At 41.2% G+C, this 19,803-nt stretch overlaps 1 protein-coding gene across 17 annotated transcripts in view; it reads left to right on the forward strand.

The window, feature by feature from the left end:
- Positions 1-19,803, forward strand: part of Snx29 (sorting nexin 29) — a 543,288-nt gene that overhangs the window by 187,218 nt on the left and 336,267 nt on the right. For all 17 annotated transcript variants that reach the window (XM_087208901.1, XM_087208905.1, XM_087208903.1 and 14 more), the window contains one exon: positions 9,169-9,251. In XM_087208901.1, coding sequence (XP_087065027.1) covers positions 9,169-9,251 — 83 coding nt within the window. The remainder of the gene's footprint in view (positions 1-9,168; positions 9,252-19,803) is intronic.

A 19,803-nucleotide genomic window follows, 5' to 3' on the forward strand; every position in this document is an offset into this window, starting at 1 on the left:
GGTGAGAGATATAGGTCTAGTTTTAATCTTTGACAAGTTGAAACCCAATTTTTCCAGCACCATTTATTAAAGAGGCTATCTTTCCTCCAGTGAGGGTGTTTGGCTCCTTTATCGAAGATGAGGTGGCTGAGTGTGTCTGGAGTTGTTTCTGCATCTTCTAATCTGTTCCACTGATGCTCAGGGCTCTTTCTTTGCCAGTACCATGCTGTTTTTATCACAGTAGCTTTTTAGTATAGTTTCAAGTTGGGGGTTGTGATACCCCCTGCCATGCCTCTGTTACCTAGAATTGCTTTTGCTATTCTGGGTCTCTTCTTGTTCCAAATCAATTTTTGGATTGTCTTCTCAAGGTCCGTGAAGTATGCTGCTGGGATTTCAATTGGGATTGCATTGAATCTATATAGAATTTTGGAAGTATGGCCATTTTCACTATATTGGTTCTTCCTACCCAGGAGCAAGGGATGTCTTTCCATTTTCTGATATCATCTTCGGTCTCTCTTTTCAGAGTGCTATAGTTTTTAGAGAAGAGGACTTTGATTTCTTTTGTTAGGTTGATTCCTAGGTATTTCAGTTTTTTGGATGCTATTGTGAAAGGAATTGTTTGCCCTATTTCTGTCTCAGTCTATTGTTCTTGTAGAGGAAAGCTATTGATTATTGTGTATTGATCTTGTCTCCAGCTACTCTACTGAATTTGGTTATTAAGTCTGGAAGACTTTTGGTGGTGTTCTTGGGGTCTTCTAGATAGAGTATCATGTCATGTACAAATAATGACAATTTGACTTCTTCGTTTTCCTATCTTTATTCCTTTTATTTTTTTTCTCTTGTCTAATTGCCATGGGTAATGTTTCCAAACCTCTATTGAACAGGAGTGGTCATAGTGGACATCCTTGTCTTGTTCCTGATTTTAGTGTGAAGGATTTCAGTTTTTGACCATTTAGTAGGATATTGGCTGTTGGTTTTTCATAGATGGCTTCTATCAATTTGAGGTAGAGACCATCTATTCCAATTTTTTGTAGGGTTTTTATCATAAATGTGTGTTGGATTTTGTCAAATGCTTTTTCTGCATCTATGGAGATAATCATATGATTTTTGTCCTTGGCTCTATTGATACAGGGTATTACATTGATTGATTTGCATATGTTGAACCATTCCTGCATCCCTGGGATGAATCCCACTTGGTCAGGGTGTATGATCTTCTTGATGATCTTCTGCATTCTATTTGCCAGTATCTTATTAAAGAATTTTGCATCTATTTTCATCAGTGAGATTGGCCTATGGTTCTCTTTTTCAGTTGGGTCTTTCTCTGCTTTGGGGTTCAAGGTGATGCTTGCTTCCAGGAATGAATTTGGGAGTATTGCTTCCCTTTAAATTTCTTTTTAGAGTTTAAACAGTAGTGGCAGTAGTTCCTCTAAATGTCTTGTAGAATTCAGCAGTGAAGCCATCAGGACCTGGGCTTTTCTTAGTTGGTAAGTTTTTAATTACATTTTCAATTTCATTGATTGATATTGGGTTGTTTAGAATTTTTAGGCCTTCTTCGTTCAACTTTGGTAATTCATATATGTATCTAGGAATCTGTCCATTTCTTCTGTGTTTTCCGTCTTATTGGCATTTAGGTCTGGAAGTAGGTATTGATGACCCTCTGGATTTCTGCTGGGTCTGTTGTCATTTCACCCTTTTCATTCCTAATTGCATGGATTTGAGCCTTTTCTTTCTTTTTTCTTATAAGGTTGCCTAAAGGTTTGTCAATTTTGTGTATTCTTTCGAAGAACCAACTCTTGGCTTTATTAAATCTTTGTATTCTCTTAGTCTCCATTGAATTGATTTCTGCTCTAATCTTTATATTTTCCTCCCTTGTATGAACTTTGGGTTTGTTCTGCTCTTCTTTTTCTAGAAGCTTGAGGTTCAGCATCAGGTTGTTTAAATGGGCTTGCTCTGTTTTCCTAATATGAATATTCACTGGTATGAATTTCCCTCATAAGACTGCTTTCATTGTGTCCCATAGATTCCAATATGTTGTATTGGCATTGTCATTTAATTGAAGGAATTGTCTGATTTCTTCTTTAATTTCCTCTGTGACCCATTGGTTATTCAGAAGTGTGCTGTTCAATTTCCATGTGTTTATGAAATTCTTGTGGTTTATTTTGCTATTGATCTCCAATTTCATTGCACTATGGTCTGATAATATACAGGGGATAACTTCAGTTCCTTTGCACTTACTTAAACATGTTCTGTGAGCGAGTGTGTGGTCTATTTTGGAGAACGACCCGTGTGCAGTTGAAAAGAATGTGTATTCTGATTTTGTGGGGTGGAAGACTCTGTAAACATCTGTTAAGTTCATTTGTTCAAGAGTTTGATTGACTTCTCATATTTCCTTACTTATTTTTTGTCTAGTTGATCTATCTATTTGTGACAGTGGGGTATTGAGGTCCCCCACTACTATTGTATTAGTACATATATGACTTTTCATGTCCATTAGTATTTGTGTTATATAGTTGGGCACACTAGCCTTTGGTGCCTGTCTATTTATGATTGTCATCTCTTCCTCTTGGATTGTTCCCTTTACAAGGATGTAGTGTCCTTCTTCGTCTCTCTTAATCAGTGTTGGTTTGAAATCGACTTGATCTGCAAAGAGGATAGCTACTCCTGCTTTTTCTCGGGTTCCCGTCACATGGAGTATTGTTTTCCACCCTTTCTCTTTCAGTCTGTGAGTTTCCTTTTGAATTAAGTGTGTTTCTTATATGCAGCATATTGTTGGGTTTTGCTTCTTGACCCATTCTGCCAGTCTGTTTCTTTTGATTGTTGAGTTGAGACCATTAACATTGATGGTTATAACTGATACATAATGACTTATCGTTGTCCTGACCTTTTCTTTTTGTTGGATTCTCCCCCTTTACATTTAATTTCTTGTCATGCCCGATGGATTCATTCTGCTGGGCTTCCTGGGGTTATGATCCTCATTGTCTTTTCCTAGGATATTGTCTAAAATTTTTTGGAGTGCTGGTTTGGTATTCATGAAGTTCCTAAGGTGCTCTTTGTCATGAAAGTATCTTATTTCTCCATCAATTTTGAAAGATAGTTTTTCAGGGTACATCAGTCTGGGTTGGAGGCTGTTTTCTTTTAGGGCTTGGAATATGTCACTCCAAGCTCTTCTTGCATTGAGGGTTTGCGTTGAGAAGTCTGCTATGATTCTGATGGGGTTTCCTTTGTATGTGATTTGTTTCTTTTCTCTATTTGTTTGTAAAACTTCGTTCTTCTTTTGGTTTTCTGGAATCTTAACAATTATATGCCTATGTGTAGATTTTTTTTTGATCAAGGCTAGTTGGAGTCGTATATGCCTCACTTATCTGTATGTCAAGTTCTTTTCCCCTCCTTGGGAAGTTTTCTGCCATTATTTCTGTGAACAGTTTTTGTTTTTAATGTCATCTGCACTCTTTCCTGTTTCTTCCTTGACTCCAGTCAGTCTTATGTTATTCTTCTTTGCATCGTCTAGCAGCTGCTGGATTTATTTCTCATGGTTCCTTACAATTTTAAAGCAATTTTTCTTTTCCTGGTCACTAATAGCAATCTTATCATCTATATCTGAAATTCTGTCCTCATATTGGTTCTTTCTGTTGTGTAGACTTTCAATGGAGTTTTTAATGTCCTGGAAATCTGTTTGCATCTGTTTTATGAATTCCATTTGTTTCCTATGTTGTGATTCCATCGTGTTCCTCAGCTCCTCTCTAGATTTGTCAATCATGTCTTGTGCTATGAGCACAATCTCTTCTGTTATCTGAGAAATCATTTTGATTTCATTTTTTCCAGATCCTCTTTTGTTGCCAGTTCAGGGAGTTCAGGTGGCTGAGTATTAGAGTGTTCCATCTCATTTCCCTTTGGGGTTGCTGTAGGTGATCTGGATGTCTAGTTTTGAGACTTATTTATGTGTCTTTTCATTTTGACAATGGTGGGTTTGCTGTTGGCGCCCGCTCGGCTCACCTCCTCTGTACTGGGAACAGTGGAATGGCGGCCAGGAGGCCCCTTCCTCTGCAGTGGGAGTGGTGGAATGGCAGCCTGAAAGCCCCTTCTTCTGGGCTGGGAGAGGTGGTATGGCGGCCCAGAGGCGCCTACCTCTGGGCTCTAAGCTGGTTTTTTGATTAGAGTTAAATTAGGCTGTCAAGAAGGACACCATAAGTAGTCCATTGCTTTCATGATTTCTCGTGGCACTGAATTTACACAGGAATGCTGCAAAGTGAGGTTTGTTTCTGATAGAAAGCTGAGCAAATCAATCTTGACTGGGATCATTTTGCTGAAATGTCCTAAAATGATTCTTTTTTTTCTTTTATTGAGAGAGGGTCTCACTGTGTAGTTCAGGCTGTGCTTGAACTTACTATGTAGCCCAGGCTGGCCTTGAACTTGCAGTGATCCTCCTGCCACAGCTCCTAAGTGCTGAGATTATAGCTTTGTATCATGCCTAGTCCTAAAATGATTTTTGCTTATGGTTCCCTGAGTCTGAAATGCTCCAAAACTGGAACTTTTTTGAGCACCAACATGATACCACTATATTAGCCACTTTCCCATTGCTGGGACAGAATACCTCACACAACTTCAGGGAGGAGAAGTTTATTTTGCTTCACAGTTCCCAGTGGGTTTAGTCCATGTTTGGTCAGCTCCAAGGCAGCATGGTGGAAGGGCCTGATGGAGGAAAGCTGTTCATGACCTGGTGGTCAGGAGGCAGAGAGAGAAGCGAGGAACAGGGGATGAGAAGACACCCTTCCAAGTTACACCTGCAGTGACCTGCTCTTTCTGAGCAGGGCCTACCTCCAAATGTGAGACTTCTGGCAAACAGTTTAGATCTAAACCTTAACACCCACAAATGGAAAATTCCACACCTGACTCATGTGATGGGTACATAGTTGGGTGCCCTAAACCCAGTAGTTCAGGAGGTTGAGCAGGCAGATCACAAGTTCAGCCTTGGCAATTTAGTGAGAATATGTGTCAAAGTAAAAAAATAAAAAGGACTGGGGATGTAGAATAGCGATAGAGCACCCTTGCCTTCACTTTCATGTACAGTAAAATAAAAACACAAGTCCACTAAAAATATTTTAAAAACCACCTCCAGGCTATGTGAATAATAAGGTACATATATTAAATTAAAATGTACTTGGGTCTCATCCTGAAAATATCTCGATAGATATATGTAAATTTTCTAAAAATCCTAAAAAATCTAAGGGTCCTTCTTTCCTTAGCATTTTGGATAGCCTTACTGGTGATGTGACTTGTGCTGGCGTAGAAGGTCTCTAAATTAGTGGGCCTAAGTCATTCTTATGTCACACACAAACTCAGTTTCTGAAGCCTTTCATACTTAGGGTACATTTAATGGATTGATCAGTTCCATTACACTCAACAGGTGTCAAGTAAAAAGGCATTTTTAGTTGACAATTTTGATAGAGATCTATGTAGTGATAAGAATAATAACTTCGATATGGTTTCTCTGTAAATTAAAGTCCTCTTAGCTGGGTGCAAATTAATCATTCAAAGTCTAAGAGTTATTTTCTTAGGCTAGTAACAGGCTAAACAAACAAACAAAAAAGGGATGAGGCAGATGTTAGTCAGCTTTCTGTTATTATAACAAGTATCTAAAGTAGTCAACTTATAAAGAAAAAGTTTTGGAGGTTTTAGTCTATGTGTGGCTGGCCTCTTGCTCTTGGGCCCCAGGCGAGGCAGCATAGACTGGTGGGAGTGCACGACCAGCAAAGCTGCTCACCTGAGGGCCAGGAGGTGAAAAAGGAGGAGGAAGGTGCTTAGCTCTCAGTAAGGGCACTTCAAGGGCACTGCCCAGTGGGCAAGACTTCCCACTAGGCCCTACCTTTTAAAGCTTCCATCACCCCCCGCCCCCCATAGCATCAAGACTCGGGGGAAGCATTGAAAAGTCAAGCTGTGGCAGGAGATAAGAACTTTCTAGTTTGCCATTTCCTAAGTTGCGTTCCTGATTTGCTTTCCTCTTTGGCATAGCTGTGTGACTGCTGTGGTCACTGAAGTCCGTGTATGATCCTAGACACACTGTGGCGAGGGATTATTATGAGCGTCAGGCACAGTAATGGAACCAGTCTAATCACAGACACACATCGTACTCGTGTGTTTTGTTTTTGTTTTCAGTTGTGACATTGCCCTGTATTTATGAAAGATGTGACCATTGGGAGAAACTGGGCTCAAGTATACAAGTCCTTGTATTATTATATTTGTAACTTCCTATAAATCTATAATTATTTAAAAATATAAATTAAATATGAAAAAGATCCTGGTCCTTTCTAGTAGTCTGGAGCTTAGTGCCTGTTGGAGTGGTCAGTGTACTGGCCATGTGTTTGAGTTTTATTCAGGAGGGACTTCAAGTTATCCTGAAAGTGTTAATTTCCCACAAAGGCAAACACGTTCATTGGAACAAAGTTGGCTGGGGTGAATTTATAGCTCCTAAAGGTGTTCATGCAATGGTTTGATATATTCACTGCAGTTTCTCATCATTTTGATAGAAATCACAGTTATATCACAACCCTTGGAATTGTGTTAGGTATACTTTTTAGATGGAATCTTAACACACTATTAAAAGCTTGATTCAAACTAGAAAAAAGAGCAGCTACCCGAAACATTTTCATGCTGGCCACAGAGTTGAAGATGAACAAGGAAGTAGAAGCTGTGTACTGAGCACAGCTGAGAGGAGGCTGGCAGCTGAACATGGGCACAGTGCACCTGGCAGCTGGTCTGAGTGGGGCCTGCCTATTGAGCCAACTCTTGCTCAAGTTATGCCATATAGAAGAGTATATCAAGCACTTTCTTTTTCTAATCATGAGATATTCTGTGACTTGAATCCACATATAATTGGGAGCAGGTCGGATGGGTGATGAGGTTACCAGTAAAGGTTTCTGAGCAGACATGCTGTACAATCTGTGTACACTGGGGAAGGTTTTCCCGCCCACAACCCTTTTTAGAACCTGTTAGTTATTTAGTTTTAAACATTTGCTATTCCCATCACAGATGAAAAAAGTGCAGACATCTATAGAAATGTCCACTACAGGCTGTTTAGGAGGAAGGGGCTCCTTTATGGTTTACTTTCTGTAAAGGTTCCAGGATGAAAGTAGAGTTCTCAGATGATACCTAAGTGTACAGCAGTGTCTGCATTTGATCCTGATATTCTTTCTTCCAAAATATAGTGCAGAGAAGCAAAAATTCAGAGAAAATACTGTTTTTGAAGGCTGAGTTATAGTTAGGTGCATTGAAAACAGACAATAGATTGAGTCCCAGGCCTCCCTCCCCCAAGTTTTTCAGCTAAGTAAATATGTTGCTTATGTAAACCATCTGTTAGTAGACTGAGTTAGTGGCTCTCTGGTGTGCATTGTTAAACGAGACAACTTAGTTACAGAAGAATTTATAATATGATCCTACTTTGGTAAAGTGAGACATGACATGTACTTACCAGGCTTTTGCATTTGATTCTTTTGGGGCACCAGTGAGTGGATCAGTAAACTAGGGAATAAGATCTCAAACAAACTAAAAATATTAAAGAGTGTGAAGGATGTTTCATCCATGGAAAATTATATTTAGATTGTATGTGTGTACTTACCCAACACTCAAAGTTAAAGGAGGACAGGTTTATTGGCTCACAGTTTATAGAGGTTTCAGTCCATAGTTAGCTGACTCCAAGGCAGGGTGGGATGGCAGAGGGGCGTTGCAGAGGAGAAACAGTTCATGGTGGGCAAAAGTAAGCAATCGATCAACAACCCTCATTCGGTCCCTTATATCTTATCCAGGCTACCCACCCTTAGGGCAGGTAACACTTACACCCTTAATCCTGGCATCACATCCTCAATCCCAGCAGAACTATGCCAAGCCAATCAGTGGACTAATTTAGTAATCACACAGGCTAGATCCAGCCATCTCTGACTGCATGAGGATTTGGGGGACATCTAGATACAAATGATAACATGTACCAAGAGAGGAATGTGATAGGGCAGATATAAAAACCCATTAGAGATTTATTGAAAGGTATTGGGTTTTCGCTGATTTTTACTTCTTAAGTATGTTCCACTGAGTATTTTGCAATGAGTCCCCCCAACCCCACCCCAGGTAATCACAGAAGAAACCCTGTCGAGCTGTTTTCATTGTGAGGAAAGACAAAATATTCCAGCTTGTTTAAAGGAACTGAAGCAAAAGAACTGAAGTAGAAAGTGGCAGGGCAGAAACCGAATTTAGGGGAGGCACCTCTCTTAGGGATAGCTTGTGAAAGATCAAATTTGAATTCCCAAAGAGAGAAAAGCTCTTTTGAGTCTTAGGGGGAAGAAACACAAGGGTTCAGATCTTGGCATTGTGTCTTTCTGGTGACCTTGGCCATGTGATCCTGGTCAGAGAGCCTATCTGTTCATCTCCTTCCCTGTATGTTTCTACCTAATGAAGGAAGGGTGAATGCAGGCAGCCATGCATGACTCAGTGATCATGTGAAGTCTAAGCTATGTGGAAAAATACTCAACAAATGATAGTTTTCTTCTGATCCTCATGTTTCATCCTCAGCCAGTGTGCCTGGGAAGTGGAGTCAGGAGGCAGGCTCTTGTTTTAGTCTGGGTTTTGTGTTTCATGGTATAATCTTATGTGGGGTTCGGGTGGGGGATTTGGTCCTCTGATTTGCTTCTTTTTATGCTTTAGTTTACTCAGCTATAAAATGGGAGTTGTGTCAGTATCTGGGAAAGAGTTAGTGAGATGATGTATAAGCATTTGACATGATGCTTGGCAAATGGTGTTTAACACATGTGATAGTTGATAAAAATATTCCCTAGGTAAGTGCACAGTGGCTGCTTAGTATGCCCCTGAAAATGGAGATACCATTGCGGAATGCCTGTTACTGAATAGGCACTTAAAGATTGGTAGAGTCAAACAGCCTGAGTACAGCATGTGGTTGTGTTCTAAATCTGTAGGTAGTGGAACCAGTTAGTCCCTTTGTGAAAGGAAAATTCTTAAAGGTATCCCACAAACACATCCTTGGTGACCTGGCTTTCTTCAGTGATGATCTCTGAAATATGAGAATATATTAATATTTATAAGATGCACACCATGTGCTTTTCTTTACATAGACTTCTCCCCTTCCCCTCTTCAGGCCTAACTTGCCAAGTTTTAAATATGTTTTTTTTAACATTCTTGTACCTGCAGAGAAAACGAGGTGCTTAAGGTCCAGCTGAAGAAATATGTAGGAGCTGTCCAGATGCTGAAAAGAGAAGGTCAAACAGCCGAAGGTGAGGAGACTGAGTCTAGGTGGGGAGGGGAGAGCACTCACCAGGGGATGAGCACATATGTACATGAATTAGAAAAATGGTGCTGGAAAGGATTCCAGGAAATTTATTAGATAAAAAGCCTTATGTATTTTACTAAATGAAAACTAATATTGTAAGATTGCTAAAATTATATTACCAATAGTCATATCATTTGTGTACTTAGGAAATTTTATGTGTAGAAATCTTGAGACACTTGTGTGGTAGGGAGGAGTCTTGTGACATGACTAAGTCAAATCAGGTGAGGCTAGTGGCCAGAGTGGCAGAACAGCGGAATGAATGGTTTAAGTTTCTTAACTCCTGTGCCTCCATTTTCTTATCTGTAAAATGGGGTTAGTTAACAGCACCTACCTGGTGAGGCAATCTATATAGACATCTTAGCATAATGCCTATCAGGGAATTAAGTACTGAATACAGTTTAGCTGATTAGCATTCATATTATTAATCAGAAACACAAGTAAACAGAAGAGTAAACACTTACTTGACAGATATCTCTAACAAGGTGCTGCTGTGTGTCTCGCTGCCCTGATTCTCCTAAAATGTCCTTCAGGTCAGCATGACAAAAGGATATTTAACTTGGCTGAGTGTCTTGAGGTCTCAGCTGACTGACCATAATAGAAATTTCTTTAAAAAGGATGAACTCCTGGGATGTGGGTGTTCTAACAAAAGGTAGATGCTCCACAGTTGTAGGTCTGCCCTTGAGTTCAGGCTCCCTTGGCCTGGAGCTCTTTTTGATCTATTTGAGGAAGCATCACATCAGTGTCATTCAGTCATTGTGGGGTTTACTGAAACAGTGAAGGAAGTTCACAGCTGTGGCACCCAGTGTGTAATGAATAGGTGTTTGTTTGTTTTTAATGCATTGGAGATAGGATTAGAGTCTGGATATGGCTTTCATGAAGACTTGAATTTTCTTTGAGGCTTGTGTATTTCATGAGGTTGCTGTGTGACAAGGCTGAACACACTGGCAGTGCCTTTTTTGATCTTGTGCCTTGCTGCATTCATGTTTGGTTTGTTGCTGTGACGATCTGGGGCCTATCAGTACCTCATTAATCATAGCTTCCTCCCTGGACCTATTGCCCCTTTGGTACAGACCGTACTATTGTGGCCCTCAATTCATTTCATTGTACACATATGTATGTTTTGCTCTTCTAACTTTTTGTTTTTTGTCTTGTTACCCAGTGACACACTTGTTTTGGCAGTGGTGGGGATTGAACCCATAGCTTAGTGCATGCTAGGCAAGTACTTTATCAGAGAGCTATGTCCCTAGCCCTTCAGTGCGTATTTTGAATGAATAATATTTGTCTAGCCCTTTACCCTTTCCAAGTACGTTTAAGTGTACATTCATCTGACACAGTAACTGTGATGAGTTAGGTATTTTCCCTCTATTTTAAAGGGTTTTTTTAATTGGAAGCTCCTGAGAGCCAGCAGGGCTTGTGCATATATCTAGCATCGAAGAAACCTTTGCTATCTCTCTCCAAATTCTGGTTCTTTGCATTATAAGGTTCTTAAACTTTAATGTGAAGATGAGTTGCCTGGGAACACTATTCAATATGCCTCTTTGCAGGTCCTGTCTCTTGGAGTTGTTTCAGCGGCTTGGTGATAGGGCTCTAGATTTGTACGTCTTGACACATGGCTCTAAGCTGTGTGGTGCAAGGGCTGTGCCTTTTGTGAAATCTACATTTTACTTACAGAGCTTTGATTTGGTACATTAAAAAAGTTAAATCGAGGAAAAAAGAAGCACTGCTTATCTTGGTTTGTTTTTGGTTTTTTTGAGTCAAGGTCTCACACTGTAGCCCAGGTCAACCTTGAACTTGCCACCCTTTTGCCTCAGCCTCCCCAGTGCTGGAATGCAGGCATACCTCACCATTTCTGGTTTGGGATTGCTTTTGATTTAAAAACTTCAACACTGTGAAATACATTTCTGGGTGAGGATTCTTGGCGAGATCCTCCCCAAATGCACACACGGAGCCTACAGTGTACAGAAGGGTTTCTTATGGTAGCTAAAGTTCCATTTCCTCAGATTCAGCTTGAATGCTCTGAGCCAAAGCTGGTTGTGGGCCTTTTCAGGATGCTCTTGAAACAGCTCTTAGGGGCCGGGGATTTAGCTCAGTGGTTCCGCCGCCTGCCTTGCAAGTGCAAGGTCTCTGAGTTCGATCCCTGGTACCAAAAAAAACCAAAAACAGAAATAGCTCTTAAATCAATTGGAGTGGAGATAATTAAGCATATTCCACCAGTCCACATGGGTGGACTAGTGCTCCCCCTTACTGCTCTTTCTTACTGTGTAATTTAAGATAATGCCACCATACCTGCAAGTCCTCCTTTAGCACAAGGTTTTTAGGAAAACCAAGTGTCGCAGGTACCAAATGCCCTGTTGTTGCTTACTGAGTCCTGCAGTTCGCTCCTCTTCACAACTGACAATGAGCACCAGCTGTGTCCATGCCCCATGAAGCAGCCTTATTCAAAGGCAGCCCTTTCTCCTGGGTTGATCACATTGCACACATGTATCAGATTATCAGATTAGACCTCAAAAATGTTGTCCATAGCCCAGTGATGCAGGGGCAGTGGAGTAGGTTGTTGAGAGACTGAAAAAAGTACCTAGAGCCAGGTTTTGATAGATAAGGTGATTTACTGAAAAGGATATAGGGTCAGTTGATGCTAACAGGGAAGGAGGTCCAGGAGAAGCAAGTAGGAGTTCAGTACCTCTACTTGAAGATGCACAAAGGGTGCACACTCAGCAATGGCACCATTCAGGGAAATTTTCAGGAGAGGTGCACACCCAACACAGCCCTGCTTGGCAAATCATGAGGGATGCGAACTCTACAGGTGTCACCCAGGAAGTCCACGAGAGGTGCATACTTAACAGTAGTACCCTTTGGGAGGCGGTAACGGGCTGGACAAGCATTCACCAGAAAGTAGTCAAGAGTGTCTGTTGGCAGCTGGCTGGCTATAGCACCCAGTTACGACAGAGAGAGGGTTTTATAGATTGAACTACATAAGCGGTGATATCATTGGCTTGCACTGCTCCATCGTATGACCAACATTTCAAGGACTTAGCCTGTGGGCATGAAGATAGGTTCTACAGATAGAACTAGTTTGTCCAGTTCCCAGTGTCCTTCAGGTGCTTTTTATCTGGGCAGTCCTGTCTCTGTCTGCTTACAGTGTTCTCTTGATTTGGCCAGAGTCTTGGGACCACAAAAGGAGTGTTTCAGGGGAAGGGTGCTAAATGCCTTAGTTTTTCTTAGGGATACTAGAATGTGTGCAATTATTTTGTCAATTTAAAAATAGTTTTATAAAAGCAACTCTCTCTTAAGTTGCACACTAGCCCTCTTGGAAGGATTTTTATCTAGTTTCAAGTGATGTCATCTGTTTTCTAAGTGGCATTCACTCCTTAACCCCAGCTTGTTGCTTCCTCAGTGTTTGAAATCTTTGGCTATGCCCTGGCTGGGCTGTAGTGGCTCCAAGTGTCTTGGAATTGGAGGACCTAGGACAGGAAGAGACTAAAGAAAGAGAGAATCCCTTCTGGACCTATGGTATCCTTGGCTCCTGATGTAGGGGATGGACATTAAAATGTCTTCTAGCTCCCCAAATCCTATTTGAAGGTTCCTTTACTCTTTTGACAGGAAATTGTTTATAAAACTGTGAGTTCGTCAGTGAGGAAAAGAGTGAAAAAAGTCATTGAAGCCCCAGATGCCTTTAGAGGTGAATGGATTCCTGTGGGGTGTTCTGAGACCATCACCCTCCTTATTGCATTTTTGTTTTGGAAAAATGCCTCCAGGATTTAAAAAATGAACCTAAAATTCACTTTTAGAATAGGTTGTTGACAACCTTTAAATTTACAGATAGCAAATTTCAGATTTCCATTGTCTTCCTCTTTATGAGTCCTTCTAAGAAAATCATTACTAGCCTGCTTCTGCGAAGGATAGTCATGGGCTAGCTGGTTGCAGGATCCTATCCTACTTCTGAGTGGTCTGTTGGTAACTTTGCATCCTGGAGCCTGAATTCCTGCAGGCTTCAGGGTATATCCACAGGCATGGCTTGCTACTCCCACTCCCTGTTCGCAGCTGCTGAGGTAGCTTTCTCTGAGGCCGGCTTTTTGGGTTGCAAGGAAGAGCAGTCTACCAAAGCTGGCTGCCTGATGCCTTCCTGCACACATATCTGGCTTCAGTGGGACATATACAGAACCTCATAGAAACAAATCAGATCCAGTCACTCCACTGTTTAAAACTCCCGAATGCTTTTCCAATCCAGAATTTTTGTTGAAGTTTTGTTTTCAGTGCTTTCCAGATTTCCAACCTCATCTCTTACCATGCTGCCCCTCACACTCTCAGCCACATTGGCCTTTGGGCTGTTCCTCATATCTGCCAGTCTGGTTTCTCCCTCAGGGTCTTTGCTGGTGCTGCCCCTCTGTTGGAATGCCTTTCTGAAAAGTCTGCATGTGAATATCTATCTTGTCATGCTGATTCATATGTTAGCACCTCTTCCTCTTACATTGTGCCCTCTCACAATTCCATCCTTGTGTTTTCTATTCAGATGGCCTTTATCAGTATCTCACAGTGTCAGAGTTGTTATTTCCTTACTTGTTCACCGACTGTATTCCACCCTGCAGTGTATAATTCACAAGAGCAGGGTCCTTGCCTGGCATTTTCTGTGCATTATCCGTGGCATGTGCTGCATACATACTTACAGTGTGAGTGGATACAAGACTCACAAGAGCCTTTGCAGAATCTACTCTTGTAGCATTTAGGTGATTCCACACCCATTGCAGCTGTGGAGAGCTTAGCAGTAGATGAATTCACAGATCTTGATTCTGGTGCCACACAATTATGTGTATAACCCCTACATAATTTTTTAAAATTTAGTTTTATTTGTACATATTTGCCATACATAATGATCACATTCATCATAGGGAATTTGTGCCTGTGGATAATATGTCTTAATTCTTTTTTTTCCATTATCTTCCCCTCCCTTCAACACTTCTTCCCTCCCCCATTTATAAAAGCTTTGTTCCCATTTTTCCTCTTCCATTCTTTTCTTGTAAAATCCTCTTTGCCTTCCTTCCTCTCCCCGCTCACCCTACCTTGTTTCCCTTCCCATTTGTCACCCTACCATGTCCTTCCTACTTCCCAGTATCTATCCTCCACTTCGCTCCTTATTTACTCCTTGGGTGTCTCACATGAGAGAAACAATGTGATATTTAAACTTGTGTGCCTCATTTATTTCACTTAACATTATGGTCTCGAGGTGTATCCATTTACCTAAAAATGACTCAAGTTTATGCTTCTTTCTGTACCCCACACAACTGCTCTTTCAGTCATGCCTCTCCCAGATTGTTGTGCTTACATATAACTCCTTGTGACCACAGCTACCACTTGACTTTGACTCTGCCGTGGTTTCATCTTTCAGAGCTCTTTTGATTACAAAATCATGAAATTCAATTTAATCTGGCTTAAGCAATAAAATGGAAGTCCAAGAGTATCTGGTTTCAGGGGTAGTTTGATCTAGCAGCTCAAATAATATTATCAGGACTTGACACCCCCTCTCCCAACACACGTGTGCGCGCGCGCGCACACACACACACACACACACACACACACACACACACACACACACCGCCATATTGGCAGTGATGTGCTGGCAAATGTTTAACACCCAGCCCTCTGGAAAAAAGAAAGGCACTGATTTAGAGTGTTTGCTGATTTCCATGGTGTTAATGCTCCTGCCGTGGTTGATTTCAAATTGCCAACACGATGTCACTGAATGCAGAGTTGGGAACGGCTGTGTGTGCTTGGCTCCTGTGAGCCCATCTGTCCCAGCTCCTGCAGCATGCTATGTGTTGGCTCATTTTCATCCAGGTTCTCTCCGTGCTCGCAAGGGGCTGTCAGCAGTGTAGGTTTGGTCTTCCAGCAATCACAGCGGAGGGGAGAACTGCTCTTCTCCATGAGCTTTTCTGTGAACTACTAGACTGTCTTTCCATTGAGTAGAAAAGTGGTTCTCAAGATTGGCTTTGGATTGAGTAGTCTGGGAGTGTTTTTAAAAAATCTCATTGCTTAGCTTCACTCAACCCACTCATACCAGCCCTTCCCAGACCCATTAAATCAGAAACAGAACCCAGGAGTGAGGAGTTTTTTGCAGCTTCCCAGATGATTTCAAAGAGTAGGTCGGAGTGTGTTGTGGTTTGGATCTAAAATGAACCCTAGATGCTCATTGTGTTGAAGGCTTGGTTCTCAGTGGAGTGACCTTTAGAGGTCGAACTTTGGGGATGTGGTCAGATCGTGGGGACATCGATCAGTCTATTGATGAGTTCATAGCTCACTTGGCTATTAGGTGGGTCCTCATTGAAGAAAGTAAATCATGTGGGCATGACCTTGGGGACTGTACTTGTCCTTTATCATTCCTCTCTGGTCTTTCCCCTCTTATCTACTTCTTGGGTGCCATGAGGTGAGCAGCTTTTCTCCACTCTGCCCTTCTGCCATGATGTTTCTGATTCATGCAGGCCTAACAGTATTGGAGCCAGCTGACCATGGATTGAAACTGTGAGCCAAAATAACCTTTCCTCCTTTAAGTTGTTTTTCTCAGGTATTTGGTGACAGTGATGAAAAGCTGACTAACACAAAGTGCAATTGTTAGACCACTGCCTTACAGGGATATCACTCTCCAATTAATGAAGTTCAAGATGATCAAATATGCCAGCACCCTCTGATTTTTGGTAGGTAGTAGAAGTCTTGAGTTAATCAAGGTTGTGTTGTTGTTGTTGTTTTCGTGAATCCAGACTTGGCCCAGAATTTATCTCCAAATTTTTCTGACCAGTTAGGAAGACAGGGAGGCTTTAGGAAACCACTCACCACCTGCCCCCCTCAGGGTATACAGTGGGTGTTAGTAACAGTTCACCTCCCACCTCTCACCTTCTCAGCTGTGTGCAGTGGCCTTTCCTTCTTGCAGCTGTCATTAAGGTCCATTGTATTCACATCTGTCTCATCACATGCCCCATCATGGCCACTTTATGACCCTATTCTTGGCTTGTCCCATGTCCTTTCCTAGAAATCCCATTTCCCTTGTCTTTGGTCAGAGCAGATTTTAATTAATTGTAAGATCCAGCTCTTCTCTCATGACCTTAGGGAAATCTAGTTACAGCGATCTTTCAATTTCTTAAACTCTCATGGCACTTACTGTGAACTGTAGCCAAAGTCTGGCATTTAACTGTGTGCTGTCCTGAGTTATTTTGTGGTGACAATTGCTGGTGTTGAGCACGAGTGGTTCCTTCCTAAGAGCCTGTTGATCTGACTGTGTGGCAGAGGAAGGCAGGGTGGGCCAGTGAAAACAGCTGGGTCTTGAGGCCCAAACCAGTTTGGTGAAAGTCCTGGTTCTGCACATGGCATCTTTGAAATTGGCTGTGCATTTCTGCCCATCGTCTTTTCTCCTCTTCTTGGCTAACTCTCTCCGATCGATCTTCTGTCCATTCCTTAGTTCTTGTGGTTTATGTGGACCCACAACATTCTTCCTCAGGTGTGTGTCCCAGGTGCATCAGGGTAGGGATATTTCAGTTGGAAATAGGGTATTTCAGTTGGATCCAATCACTAACGTCATAGTGCTGCTGGTATTTCAGAGTGGGATGCATACACCTTTTATTGCTGGTCTTGAATCTGAGAAGCTGAGGCTGGGGCAATTATTTTCCTACTCAAGGGTCTGCAAAATCATGTCTGGGCATGGAGTTGATAAAGAAGGAGAACGAAGAGACAGAGAAATTGAATCCAGACAGACCTGAGGCTAGCTCTACCTCTAGACTCCCACTCCCGAGTTTGCACCTGCCTTTTCGTCTCCCTCTGTGGGATGCCTTCTCTCTTTCTGTCTGTTTATCTTTGTTCCAGGCTCTAACCAAGCCTTCCTGACCTGCTTCCCAGTCTCTATGTTCTCTTGTGTCCTCTCTATTTTTTTTTACTCTTTCATTCGTACATTTTAGGTATACAATATGTTTACGTTTATCTTTGGGTGCTTGTACCTGTACATGATGTATCTTAGTTCTTATTTTTTTCCCCATTGCCTGTGCACCCTTTACCCCCTCCACCCTTCCCTATTTACATAAATTTCATTTCCATTTTTTTTTTCTTTTCTCATAATTTTTCCTTTTCCTTCTTCCCTTTCCCCTTCCCCTCCCACCACCCCTGCACCTTTGGACCTTTTCCTATTTCAAATTATGAATTATTCATTTTAATCTTTATTTACACTTTCAGTTTCTCACATTAGAGAAACTATTCGGTATTTACACGTGTGTCCTATTTATTTCACTTAAGAGTATGGCCTCAGTATGCATCCATTTAGCTATAAATGTCTCTAGTTTCTTGCTCTTTATGGCTGAGTAGTACTCCATCTTATAAAAAAACACATCTTCTTTATTCAGTTTCCAGTTGATGGGCACTTGGGCTGGGGCTGTTTCCAAGCTTTAGCTATTACAAACTGTGCTGCTATAAACATGGATGCACATATATCGCTGTGGTATGATTCTTTTAATTCTTTAGGGAAGATCCCCAGCAGGGGAGTAGCTGGGTCAAATGGGACCTCTAGCCCTAGTTCTTTGAGGTATCTCCATACTGATTTCCACAGTGGTTGCACCAGTCTGCACTCCCACCAACAATGGAGAAGGGTTCCTTTCTTTCCACACCCCTGCCAGCATTTGTTATTGGTTGATTTCTTGATAGCAGCCATTCTTTCTGGGGTGAGGTGGAATCTCAGTGTTGTTTTCATCTGCATCTCTCAAATGACTAGTGATGTTGAACATTTTTTCATACATTTATTTGCTGCTTTTACTTCTTTGAGAAATGTCTATTCATTTCAGATGCCCATTTTTGAATTGAGTCTTTGAATTGGGGGGTCTGATTTTTTCCAATTCCTTACATATTCTAGATAGTAGTCCTTTGTCTGAGGTACAGCTGCTAAAAATGTTTTCCCATATTGTGGGTTGTCTGTTAGCTCTGTTGGTGGTTTCTCTTGCTGTGCAGAAGCTTTTTAATAAGACGAGACCCCAGTTGTTGATTCTTTGTGCAAGTTCTGATGCTACTGAGGTTTTGTTCATAAAGTCTTTTCCTATGCCAATGTCTTCAAGAGTTCTACCTAACTTATCTTCCAGCAAGTTTAGTGTTTCTGTCTTAATATTTAGATCTTTAATCCACTTCGATCTTAGTTTAGTGCGTGGAGATAGATATGGGTCTAGTTTTAATCTCTGGCAGGTTGAAATCCAGTTTTTCCAACACCATTTATTAAAGAGGCTATCTTTCCTCCAATGAGGATGTTTGGCTCCTTTGTCAGAGATGAGGTGGCTGAGTGAGTCTGGAGTTGTTTCTGCATCTTCTAATCTGTTCCACTGATCCTCAGGTCTGTTTCTTTGCCAGTACCATACTGTTTTTATCACAGTAGCTTTGTATTATAGTTTCAAGTTGGGGATTGTGATACCCCCAGCCATGTCTCTGTTGCCTAGAATTGCTTTTGCTATTCTAGGTCTCTTTTGGTTCCAAATGAATTTTTGTATTGTTTTCTCTAGTTCTGTGAAGTATGTTGTTAGAATTTCAGTTGGCATTGCATTAAATCTATATAGCAGTTTTGGAAGTATGGCCATTTTCACTATATTGGTTCTTCCTACCCAGGAACAAGGGATATCTTTCCATTTTCTTATATCCTCTTCGATCTCTTTTTTCAGAGTGCTGTAGTTTTCAGTGTAGAGGTCTTTTGCTTCCTTTGTTAGGTTGATTCCTAGATATTTCATTTTTTTGGATGCTATTGTAAAAGGAAGTGTTTCCCAAATTTCTCTCTCAGTGAGTCTATTTGTGTACAAGAAGGCTATTGTTTTTTGAGTGTTGACCTTGTATCCAGCTACTCTACTGAATCTGTCAATTAAGTCTAGAAGACTTTTGGCAGAGTATTTTGGGTCATCTATGTAAAGTATCATATCGTCAGTAAATAAAGACAGTTTAACTTCTTCCTTTCCTATCTTTATTCCTTTTATTTCTTTCTCTTTTCTAATTGCTGTGGCTAATGTTTCCAGAACTATATTGAACAGGAGTGGTGATAGTGGGCATCCTTGTCTTGTTCCTGATTTTAGCGTGAAAGTTTTCAGGTTTTGACCATTTAGTATGATGTTGGCTGTTGGTTTTTCATAGATAGCCTTAATCAGGTTGAGATAAAGACCTTCTATTCCAATCTTCTGTAGGGTTTTTATCATGAATGGGTGTTGGACTTTGTCAGATGCATTTTCTGCATCTATTGAGATGATCATATGGTTTTTGTCCTTGACTCTGTTAATACAGTGCATTACATTTATTGATTTACGAATGTTGAACCATCCTTGCATCCCTGTTATAAATCTGACTTGGTCAGGGTGTATGATCTTCTTGATGACCCTCTGTATTCTGTTTGCCAGTATCTTGTTGAGGATTTTTGCATCTGTGTTCATTAGGGAGATTGACCTGTAGTTCTCTTTTTGGTTGGGACCTTCCCTGTTTTTGGAATCAAAGTAACACTTGCTTCC

Source organism: Heterocephalus glaber, unplaced genomic scaffold, assembly GCF_053883595.1.
Source record: "Heterocephalus glaber isolate CG9 unplaced genomic scaffold, H.glaber_assembly_v1.0 deba00000943, whole genome shotgun sequence".
NCBI classification, from domain to species: domain Eukaryota; kingdom Metazoa; phylum Chordata; class Mammalia; order Rodentia; family Bathyergidae; genus Heterocephalus; species Heterocephalus glaber.